Genomic DNA, 21,347 nt, shown 5'->3' on the forward strand with positions numbered 1-21,347 from the left:
GATCAAAATCACCTTTATTCGCCAACTACATTTACACATACTTAGTGATATGATTCTGCTAGTGATATACAACATTTAGAGACGGAGTACAGGCAGGAGTTTACACAAAGTTTCTCCCCCACACAAGCTGTTTCTTCTGGGAATCCGCAATCTTTGGCCCCTGTACAGATTCTAAGAAAGTGGTGAGGAAATTGTAAATTGTCCTTTCAAGGGGAAAGGTCTTTAGGGAGATTGAGTTTTTGTCCACTTCGATTGTTGAGTTAACCGTTTGTATGAGTTTAGACTGTGGAGAGCCTAAATTAAATTGGGTTGGCAGCGGGGTTGGGTTGTCCAGCAGTCCCTCCTAAAATCTTACGGGTCAAGGAACATCCTGCTCTCCTTCAAGCCTTTTAGTTCCTCACTGTCGGGGGTTACTAGAACTAACTGCTGCCCATGCTGTTAAACAAGACAAAGAGCTGTGCAGACACACACACACACACACTCTCTCTCTCTCTCTCTCTCTCTCTCTCTCTCTCTCTCTCTCTCTCTCTCTCTCTCTCTCTCTCTCTCTCTCTCTCTCTCTCACTCACTTACTTAGCAACCATACATGTTACAGCAGGACAGGGAATTAGACTGCAGCATTTGAATTGCACACTGTGGAGATACCGTAAAGAAGACAAACATTTAGGGATTTCTTTGTTTTTCTCTTTTATTTGGCTTCCACAGACCCTCCGTTATCGAGGTAAGAGATTTTGGTGCAGGATTTTGTCAGGGAGGAGAAATGCATCTTGGAATTCCTGCTTGTGATGGAGAGAAAGAGGGCTAAGAGCATGAATGATGTACAGGACAAGAAGGAATAACTACATTGACATCTGAATTACTATAAAACATCTGTAAGCAAGGTTGATGATATGAATACACAAATTAGCTTAAAATAAGATATGTTATTGTAAATACAAGGGACACAATGAGTGTAATTGTTTGAGAGGACTTTATTACTCAGAGCAGTTCGATAGTGTGTACATTGTCCCAGTACATCTTAACTGCCTATCTTTGTGAAAATGTAAGGGGGGGAAATGTACATGTTTATAAGCGACTAATAATCATCTATGTCCATTTTGTTTTGGATTCTGTGTATTTTCACTGTTGCAGGACAATGGTGAGAGAAGAACATTGAGATACGCAGTGCAAATAGTTTCTCTAAAAGGCATTCATAACCTTTAAATTTAATATGAAATGTTGTTTGAAATGAATACCCATTTATTAGATGATATATAAGTTGATGACCTCGATGACTTCTGGATAATATTGTGTAATTCAGTCTCATGGAATAAAGCACCAATAAGGTTCATAGGAACTGAATGAATTATGTTATCCCTCTAGTTTCGAGGGAGATTGATGCAACCCCAGAAAGCTAGTCACCAAAAATAAATCACTCATTTTCATTTTCACATGTGGTGAAAGGTGGCAGAGCTACATCGCTGTTTGTCAGACCATGAGACATCCCGAAAATAGTTTTTCTCACGAAAATGTCCCACAACCGTCATGAGATTCGTCTGAAGTCGGTACCACCGATCTGCCAACTTCTGTCTGTAGCATCCAAACAGTTTGGGCTTGGTTGTTTTGCTCTAGGATGCCCACAAGCTGCAACAGAATCGTCTGAAGACAGCCCGGTACCAGTTTAAAAAATGAATGGAAGCATATAGAAGTAGTTTAGTGCCTAAAAAAAGGGTGAAATATGTGTAATTTTAAACCGAATAGCTAAATTATCCTTGGTATGACCATTTGAAAACAATTCCATATGTTAGTTTAGTAAATAACCCACCCCACCCCCCGGCTTGGACTCTAGGGGGTTAATTCAATTGAAACAAAATGTATTAAAAATGATCTTAGTGCTATGATGCTTTTGGGAAACCCTGCCCTAGTATTTAGTGTTTGATCTTTGAAGTGGCTGGATCCTTCCCCACTCTCTCTTTGTCTGTCTGTTTTGACCCCCTGCAGGTTGAGTGAGTCGTGATGGCTTCCTGCACGGTGTCTATCCTCTTCCTTCTCATCGTTGCCATGTCAGCAGCAGAGCCGCCAGGCTGCAAGATCCGGATCACAAACAGAGGCCTCGAAATGTGTAAGAAATTCACAACAAAAACACTCAGTGCCTTCACAAAGAATTCATACCCTTTGACTTATTCCACATGTTGTTGTGTTACAGCCTGAATTCAAAATAGATTAAATTAATAATTAAATACAGAAATATCTCATTTACATAAGTATTCACACCCCTGAGTCAATACATGTTAGAATTACCTTTGGCAACGATTAGAGCTGTGAGTCTTTCTAGGTAAGTCTCTAAGAACTTTGTACACCTAAATTGTGAAACATATTTGCACATTATTCTTTTTTTAATTCTTCAAACTTTCAAGTTGGTTGATGATCATTGCTAGACAGCCATTTTCAAATCGTCATAGATTTTGAAGATGATTTAAGTCAAAACTGTAACTCGAACATTCACTGTCTTCTTGGTAAGCAACTCCAGTGTAGATTTTGCCTTGTGTTTTAGGTTCTTGTCCTGCTGAAAGGTGAATTTGTCACCCAGTGTCTATTGGAAAGCAGACTGAACCAGGTTTTCCTCTAGGATTTTGCCTGTGCTTAGCTTTATTCCTTTTCTTTTTATCCTGAAAAACTCCCTAGTCCTTGCCGATGACAAGCACACCCATAACATGATGCAGCCCACCCCCATGCTTGAAAATATGAAGCGTGGTACTCAGTAATGTGTTGTATTGGTATTCATGACAAAAAGTTAATTGCTTGGCCAAAATGTTTGCAGTATTACTTTAGTGCCTTGTTGCAAACAGGATGCATGTTTTGGAATATTTGTATTCTGTACAGGTTTCCTTCTTCTCCTTCTGTCAATTAGGTTAGTATTGTTGAGTAACTACAATGTTGTTGTTCCATCCTCTGTTTTCTCCTATCACAGCCATTATCTCTGTAACTGTTTTAAAGTCACCATTGGCCTCATGGTGAAATCCCTAAGCACCGCTTGCCTCTCTTCCCAGACTTATCAATGAACGGTCCGGGTCCCACCTCGGTGATCCGGTCCTACATAGACTTTCAGGGCCAGGCTAGCTAACAAGCGCTGCACAGCATGCTAGCCAGGTTAGCTAACTCGCCGAGACGAGCTAGCTACTTCTAGCTATTCTGGCTTCCTAACGGTGGAATTGCTTGGGTAGCTATCTTGTTTAGTACACGTAGCTAGCGTTAAGTCACATGGTTATTCTAAATGGACCGTGCTGCAGTCAAATATTCTAGCTAGCCTAGCATAGACTACAAGCCTCTTGGCTAACATCAACTAACATGCATAACTTCTGGCGAATGAAGCTTACTAGCGTTCCCCTGGCATTAGAGGCAATCCTATTCCTATTTACAATTCCTGAAGTTGGAGGGAGTGGAGGAAGCAGGGCTTGCATGCACCTCCGATAAGTTAGCATGCTCCGAGCACTTGCACGGGTAACCCCCCGGAGCGAGCGACCAGTGCTCTTCCCTGGGTCTATTTTGTTTGTGTGCGGTTCAGCGCTGGGTTCCAGGTCGCATCTTAATAATAATTTGGGTGTTGCTTATATTTAACTTGTTACACATGTGTGTAATGGAAATATGTATTTTGTGTATCTCAACTCCCCCTGAGGGAGTGGGGTCACAGCCAGGGTCCCCATTGTACAGCGCCCCTGGAGCAATTAGGGTTAACTGCTTTGCTCAAGGGCACAGCGACAGATTTTTCACCTTGTCGACTCTGGTATTCGAACTAGTGACCTTTCACTCTAACCTCGAGGTTAACCTGGCTAGCACGCTACGGAACACTTGTAAGCTAGCCTGGTCTCAAAAGTCTACGTAAGTTCGGATCACCGAGGTGGGACCCGGACCGTACATTGAGAAGTCTAGGAAGAGAGGCAAGTGGCGCTTAGCCAAGGCAGATACAGGCGACAGGGGGATACCCACAGAACCTGGTCGCCCTCTTTCTTACCGCTTAAACCGAGTGAAGCTTGTTGTGACAGAAGTAACTCTAAGTGGGACTGCCAATCAGGGTACGTCATTGATTGACGGAGCCCCCGAACCCAGACTAGACCAGGCTTCAGGCAAACACAGTTGTGTCAACCCAAAGTTCCACAGTGTGCCCGGGTGTCAAAAGTGTTGCGTCTCCCACATGTGGCTTCAATGAAAAGTGTCCCTTCTCCACATTCAGACACATGGTGGCCGTGAGTGGTGGAAAGGGAAAAATAACCAATCTCTTTCTACAAGGTGGCGTTCCTCCCCATCAGATGGCACTTGGTGCGCATGCGCGGTATTGATCTGGATTGTGCGAACATGATTTTCCAGCGCTGAGTGCTACTCTTTCACTTCTCTCACAGCCTAAACCGTTCACTTCGGGTGTCCTTGTCAGGCCTACGGGCCCGGGCCCACAGGTGGGACCCTCTGCTTTTGTCAGAGGGTTACCATGGTTTCAGTTGTACCCCACAGAGAGGTCACGACAGACACATTCACCCCGAGGATGGCGTGAAAAGATTTGGCATGGGACCTCAGATCCTCAAAAAGTTCTACAGCTGCACCATTAAGTACATCTCGACTGGCTGCATCACCTCTTGGTATGGCAACTGCTCGGCATCCGACAGCAAGGCACTACAGAGGGTAGTTTGCGTATAGCCCAGTACATCACTGGCACCAAGCTCCCTGCCATCCAGAACTTCTATACCAGGCGGAGTCAGAGGAAGCACCTCAAAATTGTCAAAGACCCCAGCCACCCAAGTCATAGACTGTTCTCTGCTACTGCATGGCAAGCTGTACTGGAGCGCCCAGTCTGGGACCAAAAGGGTCCTGAACAGCTTCTACTCCCAAGCCATAAGACTGCTAAATAATTTGTTAAATAGTTAACCAAATAGCTACCAGGATTATCTGCATTTACCCTTTTTGCACTAACTTTTATGACTCATCACATACTGTTGAACTCGGAAGTTTGCATACACTTAGGTTGTCAGTGTCATTAAAACTTGTTTTTCAACCACTCCACAATTTTCTTGTTAACAAACTATAGTTTTGGCAAGTCGGTTAGGACATCTACTTTGTGCATGACATAAGTAATTTTTTCAACAATTGTTTACAGACAGATTATTTCACTTATAATTCACTGTATCACAATTTCAGTGGGTCAGAAGTTTACATACACTAAGTTGACTGTGTCTGTAACCAGCTTGGAAAATTACAGAACATGATGTCATGGCTTTAGAAGCTTCTGATAGTCGTCTAATTGACCTCATTTGAGTCAATTGGAGGTGTACCTGAGGATGTCTTTCAAGGCCTACCTTCAAACTCAGTGCCTCTTTGCTTGACATCATGGGAAAATCAAAAGAAATCAGTCAAGACCTCAGAAAAAAATTTGTAGACCTCAAGTCTGGTTCATCCTTGGGAGCAATTTCCAAAGGCCTGAAGGTACCACGTTCATCTGTACAAACAATAGTATGCAAGCATAAACACCATGGGACCACGCAGCCGTCATACCGCTCAGGAAGGAGACGCATTCTGTCTCCTAGAGATGAATTTACTTTGGTGCGAAAAGTGCAAATAAATCCCAGAACAACAGCAAAGGACCTTGTGAAGATGCTGAAGGAAACAGGTACAAAAGTATCTATATCCACAGTAAAACGAGTCCTATATTGACATAACTTGAAAGGCCGCTCAGCAAGGAAGAAGCCACTGCTCCAAAACCGCCATAAAAATGCCAGACTACGGTTTGCAACTGCACATGGGGACAAAGATTATACTTTTTGGAGAAATGTCCTCTGGTCTGATGAAACAAAAATAGAACTGTTTAGCCTTAATGACCATCATTATGTTTGGAGGAAAAAGGGGGATGCTTGCAAGCCGAAGAACACCATCCCAACTGTTAAGCAGGGGGGTGGCAGCATCATGTTGTGGGGGTGCTTTGCTGCAGGAGGGACTGGTGCAGGAAAATTATGTGGATATATTGAAGCAATATCTCAAGACATCAGTCAGGAAGTTAAAGCTTGGTCGTAAATGGGTCTTCCAAATGGGCATTGACCCCAAGCATACTTCCAAAGTTGTGGCAAAATGGTTTAAGGACAACAAAGTCAAGGTATTGGAGTGCCCATCACAAAGCCCTGACCTCAATCCTATAGAAAATTTGTGGGCAGAACTGAAAAAGCTTGTGCGAGCAAGGAGTCCTACAAACCTGACTCAGTTACACCAGCTCTGTCAGGAGGAATGGCCCAAAATTCACCCAACTTATTGTGGGAAGCTTGTGGAAGGCTATCCGAAACGTTTGACTCAAGTTAAACAATTTAAAGGCAATGCTACCAAATACTAATTGACATTCTGACATTTCACATTCTTAAAATAAAGTGGTGATCCTAACTGACCTAATACAGGGAATTTTTACTAGGATTAAATGTCAGGAATTGTGAAAAACTGAGTTGAAATGTATTTGGCTAAGGTGTATGTAAACTTCCGACTTCAACTGTATGCTGTTGCTACTGTTTATTATGTCACTTTATTCCCAGTTAGATGTACTTATCTACCTCAATTACCTCATACCCCTGCACATCGACTCGGTACTGGTTCCCCCTGTATATAGGGAAAGTTATCGTTACTCAGTGTGTATTTATTATTACATGTTTTACTTTTCTATTATTTCTCTATTTTCTTTTTTGGTTCACTGAGATCATTTGCCTTTTAGGCGATGACCTGTGACAACTCCGGTTGTGCAGGGACCTTTTGTCCCAGGGGCACGAGCAGGTTTGGAACGCAAAGCCGGAGATTTTATTTTTATCGGCCTGGCCCCTAGGAGGGCCAATCAAATGACTAGATCTAGAGCAGGCCTGGGCAACTCCAGTCCTCGGGGGCCTGATTGGTGTTACAGTTTTGCCCCAGCCCCAGCTAACACACCTGACTACAATAATCAACTAATCATGATCTTCAGTTAAAAATGCAATTAGCTTAAATCAGGTGTGTTTGCTAGGGATGGGGGAAAAGTCTAACACCAATCAGGCCCCCGAGGACTGGAGTTGCCCAGGCCTGACCTGGAGGGTTACCGCTGAACGTTATTGCTACTATTTAGTCTGCAAGGGCGCCCTCAACAGGGGGCTGTGAATGTATAAAGTGGCAGGGGTTGTAGCTCTGGTGCCAAGATAAAGGGCTGGTTCCTTTTTCAGTGCTATGTGAGGGACATCTTTATGTTCCTATAGGAGCTTTTCGAGCAAAGGGCGGCCATTCTCCACACTAAAAGTGTACATGACGGCTATTTCAGCATGTCATGTGAGAATTGATGTTGCCACTCCCCTAGTAATGCGGTTTCTAAAAGGGTGTGGTCTCTAAACCTATTGCGCCCACTAGGGATTTAGCTTTGGTTTTGGATGCTCTGTGAGGCCCCCTTTGAACCACAGGAGGCTGTGGATCTGAGTATCCTCTCCTACAACACCTCCTTGCTTGTGCCTTTGCCTTTGGATACGCGTGTTGGTGACCTCCACGTGTTATCTGTACACCCTTCCTGTACTCAGTTCACCTTGGGTGACTCTAAGGTGACATTGCGTCCAAATGGGTCCTTCAACCCCAAAAGTCATGGCTATGTCCTACAGGTCCTTAACTTTTGAGTTATTTCTCTTTTCGCCTCCTCTTTTTGCTTCTGAAGAGCAACAGAGGTTACATGCCCTGTGTCTAGTACGAGCTACAGATGTAGGTTCATAATTTGAGCCAGTTTACTACAGCAGGAAAATAATCCTACAGCAATAGGATATGTGAATTATTATGTGGATTATAATTAATGGGCATTTTTTTCTAGGGGTTGATAATTTTTTGTTACGGTAAATAAAGTCTACAATTTTAAAGTGGAAATCACTAACTTTCGAAGCCTTTATAAACCTTAATACACGACAAGTTTATGTTTCCTGCTGTGCAGGAAAATACTTAGCAACAAAAGAGTGGTCAAATTAAGATCCTACATCTCTATACGCACGTACATTGAGGGACCCGGGATATCCGGTTATGTGACCAGATTTATGTCTGTTTTGCTAATCCAAGTCGAGGCAGGGCAGCATCTCCCGCAGGATTGTGGAGGCTATCTCCCTGTCATATCGCAACAAGGGGCAAGGGTTACCTAGCAGTGTATGCGCTGACTTCACCAGGGGTCTGGCAGTGTCTTGGGAGTTTGGTATTTTGGAATTTTATTAGGATCCCCATTAGCTGTTGCAAAAGCAGCAGCTACTCTTCCTGGGGTCCACATGAAACATAATACAGAATGACATAATACAGAACATCAATAGACAAGAACAGCTCAAGGACAGAACTACATAATTTTTTTTAAAGGCACACGTAGCCTACATATCAATCCATACACACAAACTATCTAGGTCAAATTTAAGGGTTGACTGTAGGAAATACAGTATTTGTGCTGTGGCGAGTTGGGCATCACCACACACTGTTGTGAGGTTTTATCGCTTGGATGTCACTGCTACCAGTGTAGCCCACAGTGTGCTTACAGCTGGGACAGGGGAAAATCACTAGGCAGCATGTCGTGTACACAATACCCAGGTCAGTTCTGGGTGGTCTGCAATGGGCCGTTTTATTTACTATCCATTGGGGTCGGCTTAGGGTGGGATTCCATTTCCCCATAGTATGTTGTACCGTAGTTGACTGACTGAAAGGGAACGTAACGTTATGACTATAACTACTGTTCCCTGGAGGAGAGGTAAAATCCCTGTTTGGCCCCGCACCACCCGTTTCTGGGCTCTGTGAAGAGCTTCCAGCGAGGTGCAGATTCATTGGCCTTGTCAGGCATAATTTTAGTTCCTTCAGTGAACAGCAGCTATAGTCATAACATTACGTTTTCAACAGTACTGAATGGTCCTGGAACGTCTTCAGTCTTGACCAAAGGAAGACATCACCTCCACTGCATTGTCACTATCAGGATTTTGCTCTACTTTAGCCTCCATTACCCAAACAAAGCACCTTAATCCACTTAGTTGTGTGGGCTGTCTTCTTAAGGCATTGCCTATGTAGCTTTAGACTCTAAACTTAACTCTTTCAAACCTGCCTTTCAGTGAAGTACGAGACCCAGAAGTTTGTGGTGGAGGAACTGAGCAACATCACCATGCCAGAGATGAAGGGCAATGAGGGCCGCTTCGAGTACACCATCAATGAGTAAGCCCTGAGCTGGGATTCATCCACCTTAACGATCCAAAGTTGCTGCCGCTATGTTACATTTACATTTTAGTCATTTAGCAGACGCTCTTATCCAGAGCAACTTACAGTAGTGAATACATTTCATACATTTTTTTTTTTTTTCCCCCCACGGGTACCCTGTGGGAATTGAACCCACAACCTTGGCATTGCAAACACCATGCTCTACCAACTGAGCCACATGGGACTATGTTCCAATGGCTCCAGATCCTTTGATATCTGTGCCTATTAATGAACTGTGGGTAGTGTCTGCCTGGATTTCTAGAAGATGACCTATAAAGCTCAGCAACTGAATACTCCCTTTTGAAAGATAAAGACCAGATGGCTTCGCTCACCACATGAAGTGAAAAAAAGGGAACTTCTAGTGAATTTCAAATAAATTTCTAGCATCAGCCCAAGCATTGATCCAATTGTCTTCCTTCCTGTGGTTCAGGGTGAAAATAAATGAGTTGAACCTGACCTATGCAGATCTGGCATTTCAGCCTGGTCTGGGACTGCTCTTCGAGGTGCAGAACTCGTCCATCGCCCTCAGCTTCCAGAGACGCATCCTATACTGGTTCTTGTAAGTCCTTCTCTCTGTCCTCTACGGTCTCTCTAGTGCATTTTACAAGAAAATAATGGGTTTGTATACAAAATAATGCCCGTGGTGAAATACTCACAAGAGTATATTGTATAGCCTTGAGGAGTTCAGTCATACAGAGGTAGGCTAGATTGATGACTTATCTTCTTTGACGTCAAACTTCAGAGATAATCGATGTCCAAAAAGAGTGTCTTCAGAAATTCTTTCCTTTTGGTGCTAAATATGGTTGAGATGATGAAGTTGATGATGATCTGAGAAGGTTTCTTCTCTATGGTCTTGTAGCTATGACACGGGAGCCATCAACGCCTCTGCAGAAGGCGTGAACATCCACACTGTCCTGCACATGACCAAAGATGAGTTGGGCCGTCTCAAGATCTCCAACATCACCTGTGATGCGTCCATCGGCAAAATGAAAATGAAGTTCACTGGCACCTTGGGGTAAATCATGTTGATAGTTTTTTTTGGGATACTTGAGCTGCTTTCTTGACCAGAGGCCATATGTATCAAGCATCTTAGAGTAGGAGTACTGATCTAGGATCAGGTTATCCTTGTCTATACTAATTGTATTCATTATGATCTAAAAGGCAGAGAACCAAATATTGCGTGCAATGTGGAGCTATTAGTCTGTCATGAATCAAGAGAGACTAATTGCAGTGATGTAGGCTAGTAGCAGTATTTTTCAGCTAGTGAATTTTTTGACATGAGTGGGTGTAATCAGAGCCATGTACTTAGATATACGTCTCTGGGTGTAATTAAACTCTGCTTTACTCCTTTGCAGGAGGGTGTATGACTTCCTGGCGACGTTCTTGACCACAGGAATGCGCTTCCTTCTTAACCAACAGGTGCTGACAGATCAGTTGATTTAATTCTAGAACGCTGGTTACTACAACATGGCAACACCTACGACTAAATACTCATTGGCTGAGCTGGCAAATCAGCTGTTTACTGATCATGAATATGTATGATGACTGTCACACCCACACCGTTTTGTTCAGATTGAATATGGCAAATAGGGGTAGACATAAAAGCTGCTTTTTAACATACTGAATTATAATTCTTGAAAGAAAATGTATTTACCTCATCTTGTAATGAATTATAGGTAATGTTTCATTGAAATGTGGACCACTGGACTGTTAATTTAACACACTGTTTTCATAGATCTGCCCTGCCATGAACCACGCTGGTTTGGTTCTAATCAACTCTTTGTTGGAGACAATTCCAGGTAACATAGTACAGTGGTTCATTGGCAAATACCTTGAGAGATTGGTTATAAACATCTTTGACCATAAGTTACTTCTCTGACCATAAGTGTTGAAAATAACTTTTGCACGCCGAAAGATAATTGTGTGTTTGTTTTGATTTGAACCTATCCAGTGCGAACTGAAGTGGACAAGTACGTGGGGATCGACTACTCTCTCCTAAGTGACCCAGTGGTGACTTCAAGGAGTCTTGACATGGATTTCAGGGTGAGTGAGATAGTCTAGCTAGCTATGCATTAGTCTCATGCATTGTGGCTATATCATGTCTATATTATGTAGGTATGTTTTGGGTATGAGCCACAGTCTTCCCTGTGGCTCAGTTGGTAGAGCATGGTGTTTGCAACGCCAGCATGGTGTGTGCAACGCCAGGGTTGTGGGTTTGATTCCCACGGGGGGCCAGTACAAAAAAAATGCTTGAAATGAAATGTATGCATTCACTACTGTAAGTCGCTCTGGATAAGAGCGTATGCTAAATGACGTAAATGTAATGTAAATGTATTAAACGCTTTATTGGAAGGGTAACACACTCAAATTCACACATGCATTCATAAGCAGTGCATACAAGTTGATATTTTCATAATGTCACTGATACTGCAGTTATCAACATGCAGTTGTTGACATAATTGAACTGCTTCGTAATGTGTTATGAAACCTTTATGTAGGTACCCCCTCAAATAAAGTGGAAACCTATTTTTGCATCTCTCACTCTCTTCTCTCATCTCTCTTTCTGGGCCACGCAGGGCATGTTCTTTGAGCTCGAGAACGAGAACAACACCTTGGTCAACTATGCCGTCAACCCAATCGTGAGAGAGTACGATCGAATGGTGTACCTGGGTCTGTCTGAGTACTTCTTTGACAGTGGGTTGTACTCCTATTATAAAGCCGGCATATTCCAAATGAACATCGCCAACGAGCGTGTAAGTATGAGACCGGAGTCCGCTGTTATGTGTTGCAACCCTATTCTCTCCCCTGCACTTTAGCCTACACATGGCATTACTTAAGTTATTCTTAGCTCCAAGGTGTAAATGATTCTATATTGGCCTAAGAACTGGTGTATGCATCAGAGGTCCAGTCAGACATGTTGACACAGATTTTAATAAGCAGTTGAGTCATGATTGGTACTGCACCTCTTCACATAATTAGGTGATCTGCCGCAAACCCAATCATTAAGCAAATCTATATAGTAAAAAATGGAATTTACGAGTGTTTATTTTACCAGTATTGTTCTGGTAGTAATATGACATGAATATAGTAATTTCAAATACATGCAATTATATGGCTGTTGAATACTATGTTCTCAGATGCCAAAGGATCTGGAGATGCTCCTCAGGACAACCTATTTTGGCACCATTATGATGATGGTGAGTATGTATGTCAGGATTGTGACCTGATGCCTCCACAAATAGGGCCAAGACATTAAATTCTACTTTTGCATTCCACTCACAAATAATAATAATTAAAACAATTATTATACTTTTTCACTGGGAAACAGCTAACTTCCTACAATTCTACTCATTTTTCCATGGGGCAGAGGGAACAATTTGCAGTTTTACAGCTAATCTCATGCTATTCTACACATTTTGCAATGTGGTTGAGATGATGTAGAACATTTTTGATAATTTCGTGCTATTCTAAACATTTTTGCCATGACTTATGACATGTTCATATGCTATCTGTGGTGGTTTATGGGGGTGTGTGGTACGCCAGTGCGTCCTGCTTGACAACGTACCAACCGATTGATCTAAACAAAAGATACCAATTGGATAGCTCGGCGACATTTCAAGTTAGCTGTGGAGTGAGTTTACAGCACATTCTTAACTCTGTTACACACGGGTGTGTGCATGCTTGTGGTCGTTTGTGTGTGTGTTTATCTCAGAACCCAGCCCTGGTGGAGTACCCTATCTCCCTGCGACTGGAGTTGAACTCTGCCCCCAAGACTACCATCAAGACCTCCGGGGCCACTGTGGCCGTCACCGCCATCGCCACGGTGATGGTGCTACCGCCCGGCACGGCGCCCGTGCAGCTCAGCAGCATGACCATGGTGAGGTCTTGTCTTCTCATGTTGTTCATTTGTCAGTTACTGATTTTAAAAAGGTTCCAAAGGAAGTCCATTAGAATGGTTGACATTTAGACTAAGGATCTGGAGGACGGAAGGATACATATGGTTTTAAATGCGTCCTTCCTCCGTTCATTGATGTAATCACTGATATGGAAGTGAGTGGATAGCTCATTGCTCTCATCAGTGTTACCCTGTCAGAACTGTGATTTCCTCAAGAAAAGCAGGGAGGAAGGGTGAAGACCAGCACGCTGATAAAGCTTCTTTTTCTGTTCCTTGCAGGAGGCCAAATTCAATGCCAAGGTGTCCATGAAGGGCAAGAGACTGGCTGTCCTTGCAGACTTGAGGAGGTAGGCATGCATGCATTCGCACGCACGCACGCACGCACGCGCACGCACGCCGCGCGCGCGCGCACGCACGCACGCACGCACACACACACACACACACACACACACACACACACACACACACACACACACACACACACACACACACACACCACACACACACACACACACACACACACACACACACACACACACACACACACACACACACACACACACACACACACACACAAACACAAAAACACGGCACATAGCATCACAGGCAAATTCAGAAAGTATTCTGTTTTTATCGACAGGTTTAAAATCTTCTCCAACCAGTCTGCTTTGGAATCACTGGCGGTAAGATTCTGTGCGCTGTCCTCCTGTCTCTCTCTCTCTCTCTCTCTCTTACAATTCTGACCATATATACTGCATAGAGCCTTCAGAAAGTATTCACACCCCTTGACTTTTTCCATATTTTGTTGTTACAGCCTGAATTTAAAATGGATACAATTGAGATTTATTGGCACTAGCCTACACACAATACCCCATGATGTCAAAGTGGAATTATTGTTTTCTATATTTTTACAAATTAATTTAAAATTAAAAGCTGAAATGTCTTCTGTCAATAAGTATTCAACCCCTTCGTTATGACAAGCCTAAATAAGTTCAGGAGTAAACATTTGCTTAACAAATCACATAATAAGTTGCACTGACTCACTCTGTGTTCAATAATAGTGTTTAACATGTTTTATGAATGACTACCTAATCTCTGTACCCCACACATACAATTATCTGTATGGTCCCTCAGTCGAGTAGTGAATTTCAAACACAGATTCAACCAGAAATACCAGGGAGGTTTTCCAATGCCTCGCAAAGAAGGGCACCTATTGGTAGATTGGTCAAAATTAAAAAGCAGACATCGAATATCCCTTTGAGCATAGTGAAGTTATTAATTACACTTTGGATTGTGTATCAATACACCCAGTCACGACGAAGATACAGGCATCCTTCCTAAATCAGTTGCCGGAGAGGAAGGAAACCACTCAAGGAATTCACCATGAGGCCAATGGTGACTTTAAAACAGTTACAGAGTTTAATTTTGAATTTAAAAAATATATATATTTCACCTTTATTTAACCAGGTAGGCCAGTTGAGAACAAGTTCTCATTTACAACTGCGACCTGGCCAAGATAAAGCAAAGCAGTGCGACACAAACAACAACACAGAGTTACACATGGAATAAACAAACGTACAGTCAATAACACAATAGAAAAGTCTATATATAGTGTGTGCAAATGAGGTAGGATAAGGGATGTAAGGCAATAAATAGGCCGTAGTGGCAAAATAATTTCAATTTAGCAGTTAAACACTGGAGTGATAGATGTGCAGAAGATGAATGTGCAAGTAGAGATACTGGGGTGCAAAGGAGCAAAAATATAAATAACAATATGGGGATGAGGTAGTCGGATGGGCTATTTACAGATGGGCTATGTACAGGTGCAATGATCTGTGAGCTGCTCTGACAGCTGATGCTTAAAGTTAGTGAGGGAGATATGAGTCTCCAGTTTCAGTGATTTTTGCAATTTGTTCCAGTCATTGGCAGCAGAGAACTGGAAGGAAAGGCGGCCAAAGTAGGAAAAGGCTTTGGGGGTGACCAGTGAAATATACCTGCTGGAACGCGTGCTACGGGTGGGTGCTGCTATGGTGACCAGTGAGCTGAGATAAGCCAGGGCTTTACCTAGCAAAGACTTGTAGATGACCTGGAGCCAGTGGGTTTGGCGACGAATATGAAGCGAGGGCCAGCCAACGAGAGCATACAGGTCGCAGTGGTGGGTAGTATATGGGGCTTTGGTGACAAAACGGATGGCACTGTGATAGACTGCATCCAATTTGCTGAGTAGAGTGTTGGAGGCTATTTTGTAAATGACATCGCCGAAGTCAAGGATTGGTAGGATAGTCCGTTTTACGAGGGTATGTTTGGAAGCAAGAGTGAAGGATGCTTGTTGCGAAATAGGAAGCCGATTCTAGATTTCATTTTGAATTGGAGATGCTTAATGCGAGTCTGGAAGGAGAGTTTACAGTCTAACCAGACACCTACAGTGAGGGAAAAAAGTATTTGATCCCCTGCTGATTTTGTACGTTTGCCCACTGACAAAGAAATGATCAGTCTATAATTTTAATGGTAGGTTTATTTGAACAGTGAGAGACAGAATAACAACAAACAAATCCAGAAAAACGCATGTCAAAAATGTTATAAATTGATTTGCATTTTAATGAGGGAAATAAGTATTTGACCCCCTCTCAATAAGAAAGATTTCTGGCTCCCAGGTGTGTTTTATACAGGTAACGAGCTGAGATTAGGAGCACAGTCTTAAAGGGAGTGCTCCTAATCTCAGTTTGTTACCTGTATAAAAGACACCTGTTCACAGAAGCAATCAATCAATCGGATTCCAAACTCTCCACCATGGCGAAGACCAAAGAGCTCTCCAAGGATGTCAGGGACAAGATTGCAGACCTACACAAGGCTGGAATGGGCTACAAGACCATCGCCAAGCAGCTTGGTGAGAAGGTAAGAACAGTTGGTGCAATTATTCACAAATTGAAGAAACACAAAAGAACTGTCAATCTCCCTCGGCCTGGGGCTCCATGCAAGATCTCACCTTGTGGAGTTGCAATGATCATGAGGACGGTGAGGAATCAGCCCGGAACTACACGGGAGGATCTTGTCAATGATCTCAAGGCAGCTGGGACCATAGTCACCAAGAAAACAATTGGTAACACACTACGCCATGAAGGACTGAAATCCTGCAGCGCCCGCAAGGTCCCCCTGCTCAAGAAAGCACATATACATGCCCGTCTGAAGTTTGCCAATGAACATCTGAATAATTCAGAGGACAACTGGGTGAAAGTGTTGTGGTCAGATGAGACAAAAATGGAGCTGTTTGGCATCAATTCAACTCGCCGTGTTTGGAGGAGGTGGAATGCTACCTATGACCCCAAAAACACCATCCCCACCGTCAAACATGGAGGTGGAAACATTATGCTTTGGGGGTGTTTTTCTGCTAAGGTGACAGGACAACTTCACCGCATCAAAGGGACGATGGACGGGGCCATGTACCGTCAAATCTTGGGTAAGAACCTCCTTCCCTCAGCCAGGGCATTGAAAATGGGTCGTGGATGGGTATTCCAGCATGACAATGACCCAAAACACACGGCCAAGGCAACAAAGGAGTGGCTCAAGAAGAAGCACATTAAGGTCCTGGAGTGGCCTAGCCAGTCTCCAGAACTTAATCCCATAGAAAATTTGTGGAGGGAGCTGAAGATTTGAGTTGCCAAACGTCAGCCTCGAAACCTTGATGACTTGGAGAAGATCTGCAAAGAGGAGTGGGACAAAATCCCTCCTGAGATGTGTGCAAACCTGGTGGCCAACTACAAGAAACGTCTGACCTCTGTGATTGCCAACAAGGGTTTTGCCACCAAGTACTAAGTCATGTTTTGCAGAGGGGTCAAATACTTATTTCCCTCATTAAAATGCAAATAATTTTATAACATTTTTGACATGCGTTTTTCTGGATATTTTTGTTGTTATTCTATCTCTCACAGTTCAAATAGACCTACCATTAAAATTATAGACTGATCATTTCTTTGTCAGTGGGCAAACGTACAAAATCAGCAGGGGATCAAATACTTTTTTCCCCTCACTGTAGGTATTTGTAGTTGTCCACATATTCTAAGTCAGAACCGTCCAGAGTAGTGATGCTGGACGGGCGGGCAGGTGCGGGCAGCGATAGGTTGAAGAGCATGCATTTAGTTTTACTTGCATTTAAGAACAGTTGGAGGCCACGGAAGGAGAGTTGTATGGCATTGAAGCTCATCTGGAGGTTAGTTAACACAGTGTCCAAAAGTAATACTACAAAATCTTTGGCAAAGCAATTAACTTTTCTTTTTTACCCCAATTTCGTGGTATCCAATTGGTAGTTAGAGTCTTGTCTCATCGCTGCAACTCCCATACGGACTCGGGAGAGACGACGGGTCAAGAGCCGTGCGTCCTCCGAAACACAACCCAACCATGCCGCAACTGCTTCTTGACACAATGACCGCTTAACCCGGAAGCCAGCCACACCAATATGTCAGAGGACACACTGTACACCTGGTGACCGTGTCAGCGTTCACTGCGCACGGCCCACCACAGGAGTCGCTAGTGCGCAATTGGAAAAGGACATCCCTGCCGGCCAAACCCTCCCCTAACCCGGACGACACTGGGCCAATTGTGCACCGCCCCATGGGTCTCCCTGTCGCAGCCGGCTGCAATAGAGCCTGGTCTCAAACCCAGAATCTCTAGTGGCAGAGCTAGCACTGCTCCACTCGGGAGGCCCAGCAATTAACTTTTTGTCCTGAATACAAAGTGTTATGTTTGGGGCACATCCAACACAACACATTACTGAGTACCACTCTCTATATTTTCAAGCATAGTGGTGGCTGCAACATGTTATGGGGTATGCTTGTAATTGTTAACATTACATTTACATCATTTAGCAGACGCTCAGGAGCAATAAGGGGTAAGTGCCTTGCTCAAGGGCACATCAGCAGATTGTTCACCATGTCGGTGGCTCTGGGATTCAAACCAGCAACCTTTTTGTTACTGGCCCAACGCTCTTAACCACTAGGCTACCTCCCTAGTGGTTACGAGGGAGTTTTTCAGGATAAAAAAGAAACTGAATTGAGCTAAGCACAGACAAATCCTAGAGGAAAACCTGGTTCAGTCTGCTTACCACCAGAGACTGGGATATTAAATTTACCTTTCAGCAGGACAATAACCTAAAACACAAGGCCAAATATACACTGGAGTTGCTTACCAAAAAGACAGTGAATGTTCCTGAGTGGCCGAGTTACAGTTCTGACTTAAATCTACTTGAAAATCTATGGCAAGACCTGAAAATGGTTGTCTAGCAATGATCAACAAACAACTTGACAAAGTTTGAAGAATCTTGAAAGGAATAATGTGCAAATGTTGCACAATCCATGTGTGGAAAGCTCTTAGAGACTTACCCAGAAAGACTCACAGCTGTAATCACTAACAAAAGGTGCTTCTAGAAAGTATTGACTCAGGGGTGTGAATACTTACGTAAATTAGGTATTTATATATTTTTCAGGGGATTTATTAATGAAAATGTTATTTTGTTACGGTCTAGAATCAAAATGTATATATTTTGACAGGCATTTCCATGTCATTTGGATTTACTTGGGAATGCCTTTGGAGCTCTCCTATGGCAGGGGTGTCAAACTCCTTTTTGCCCGAGGGGCCGCCTTCGGTCTTTCTTCGAGGTCCGGAGGGCCGCACTGGAAATTGGTTATATTTCCTTGGTGTCCACATTTTCAGAAAAATAGTCCTCTATCGTTTTTGACATTTTCGACGCTCCTTGAATGTCAAGCTTTCATTTAGGTGATTATTGGCGAGCTGGACACAGTCAAAAAAACTGTATGAATGTAGGTACATCATAATTTCTCCAGTTTCACTTTGGTTTCAGTCATTTTAAAGTATATTGAAGTATCTATAAAGTTAGTTTCCCCCTGCCACCCAAAAAAATATTGTTGCTCAAACTACCCGCCGGCCAGATAGGACCCCCTCGTGGGCCGCATCCGGCCTGCAGACCATATGTTTGACACCCCGTTCAATGGCATATGCCTAACTTTAAGGTGGAGAGAACACATTTTCAGGGAACAATGAGGAATTCAACTCTATGTAGGAATAATTCAACTCAGAAATCCCCCTTTGGACATCTGGGCAGCAGTCATAATCAACTGAAAAAAGGCTTTCCGGCAAGCCAAGGACTGCGATCTCTTCAGCTTGATAGCTAGGTGACATAATTGGACCATGATTTAGTATTGGTCTGAGGAAACGTGTTCTCTTCATAAGCACACCACATAGCAGTGGTCTGTTGCATTATTTCCTCCTCCCACCAGGATCCATGGGATGGCTGTGCATTGAACAGGAACTTTACTGACCTCAACAGTTATGTTATCCTCCTTGTTTCTTTCACTGGTCAATGCATCAGAAATAGAACCAGCAGAATAGAAGCCCTGGCTGGTAGAATAAGGTTGTTCAACTGAGCTGGAGTCATTAACCACAACAGCCTCTCCCTCAAAGGGAGTTTGCCAAGTCCTTCTCATCCCTTACAAAGTCATGGACTTTTTCAGGGGCAGAGTCCTAATTTGATGGGTGATCCCTTCTTGATTTAGTGATGATCACAACTGGTATATAAAACTCATACAATTCAAGGCTGAATGTAAAATAACTGGCATACTCATCGGACATCATCCACAGTGACATATTTTAGAATGTATTCCTTACATTCCACAAAATTGTCAACATTTTGAATGTTTTCATCAACCTTCTTGCATTGAGGTAGTTTCTGGTAGATGTAGTATGAAGGTACAGCATCGTGGTGTGATGGACCTGCATGGAGATCAACATAGTAAGCTACTGGAGCTGTACAAGGAAGTTATCATTTGATGAAATACCTTTTAAACCTTTTTCATTTCACCTTTGAAAAACAAACAGTTCCCCTTACCTCAATGTTTTGTGATGCAGACATGAACTGGCCAGATGGATTTTAATGTAAATTGTTACAACAATGTACACATTTGACAACCAACCTGAGTCAACCATGCCCAGTATCCCCTACCCTGTTACAACGCTTACAGTTACATAATACAGGTGATCATCTTCCTCTCTCTCAATATAATGAATATTCACTATCGAGTCATTTTGAAATATTACACCGAGTGTACAAAACATTAGGAACACCTGCTCTTGACATGACCCCTAGACTGACCAGGTGAAAACTATGACCCCTTATTGTCACTTGTTAAATCAGTGTAGATAAATGGGAGGAGACAGGTTAAAGTAAGGATTTTCAAGCCTTGATACAATTGAGACATGGATTGTGTATGTGTGCCATTCAGAGAGTGAATGGGCAAGACAAAAGATTTAAGTCCCTTTGAACGAGGTATGGTAGTTGGTGCCTGGCGCACCGGTTTGTGTCAAGAACTGCAACGCTGCTGGGTTTTTCATGCTCAACAGTTTCCTGTGTGTATCAAGAATGGTCCACCACCCAAAGGACATTCAGCCAAATTGACACAACTGTGGAACGCAATGGCGTCAACATGGGTCAGTATCCCTATGGAACGCTTTCGACACATTGTAGAGTCCATTCCCGACGAATTGAGACTGTTCTGAGGGCAGGGGGGGGGGGGGGGGGGGGCAGCAACTCAATATTAGGAAGGCGTTCTTAATGTTTGGTATACTCAGTGTATATCAAAACCCTTTGGTCTGTCTCTTTAGCTTATTCCCCTACAAGGCCCTCTGAAGACCATGCTGCAGATCTCAATAGTACCCATCATCAATAGTAAGTATCCTTTTATAGCAGATCAGTTTAACCCCACAGTACATCATCAATATACATAAAACATGAATTCAGGTAACAAAAACAGAACCCCATGTAATTCCTTGTAAGACATGACTTTAAACGTTTATATCTCTAAATCTTTTATCCGTAATTCAATTTCAGACTGGACCAAGAGAGGCGTCTCGATCCCTCTTGCAGATGGTTTGGACTTCATAGAGGAAGTGGTGGAGTATCATAACGTAAGTCTCAAGGCTTCTGTTGCTTCTGTTATGGAAGAACACATTCAATATACTTATCAAATTGTTGCTAGTTCAATATATTTTCTGAAAGTGGAAATTGTCATAATTTGACAACCGTAGCCACCTACATCATCTCAGCCAATCCCAACATCATGGAGCGTTAAGATATAAACTACATTGTGTAGAATAAAGTCATACTTTGGCTCTCATTATTTCACATCCGGAATGTTCCACACAATGTTTGGCTTCTGAACATGGCACT

General features: G+C 43.0%; 1 protein-coding gene across 4 annotated transcripts in view; it reads left to right on the top strand.

Moving 5' to 3' along the window:
* The window catches only part of pltp (phospholipid transfer protein), a 30,110-nt gene that overhangs the window by 7,956 nt on the left and 807 nt on the right, over positions 1-21,347 (top strand). For 3 of the 4 annotated variants that reach the window (XM_014168167.3, XM_014168166.3, XM_014168168.3), the window contains exons 2-15: positions 1,981-2,101; positions 9,075-9,174; positions 9,647-9,775; positions 10,076-10,231; positions 10,572-10,635; positions 10,952-11,015; positions 11,168-11,259; positions 11,793-11,969; positions 12,354-12,413; positions 12,929-13,093; positions 13,391-13,458; positions 13,752-13,794; positions 20,783-20,846; positions 21,009-21,085. In XM_014168167.3, coding sequence (XP_014023642.1) covers positions 1,996-2,101; positions 9,075-9,174; positions 9,647-9,775; positions 10,076-10,231; positions 10,572-10,635; positions 10,952-11,015; positions 11,168-11,259; positions 11,793-11,969; positions 12,354-12,413; positions 12,929-13,093; positions 13,391-13,458; positions 13,752-13,794; positions 20,783-20,846; positions 21,009-21,085 — 1,365 coding nt within the window. In that variant the 5' untranslated portion in view covers positions 1,981-1,995. Of the gene's footprint in view, positions 1-404; positions 722-1,980; positions 2,102-9,074; positions 9,175-9,646; positions 9,776-10,075; positions 10,232-10,571; positions 10,636-10,951; positions 11,016-11,167; positions 11,260-11,792; positions 11,970-12,353; positions 12,414-12,928; positions 13,094-13,390; positions 13,459-13,751; positions 13,795-20,782; positions 20,847-21,008; positions 21,086-21,347 lie in introns of those variants that run through there. The other variant, XM_014168165.3, reaches the window with a different exon arrangement.

The sequence above is a fragment of the Salmo salar genome, chromosome 22 (genome assembly GCF_965601325.2).
Source record: "Salmo salar chromosome 22, fSalSal1, whole genome shotgun sequence".
Lineage (NCBI taxonomy): Eukaryota > Metazoa > Chordata > Actinopteri > Salmoniformes > Salmonidae > Salmo > Salmo salar.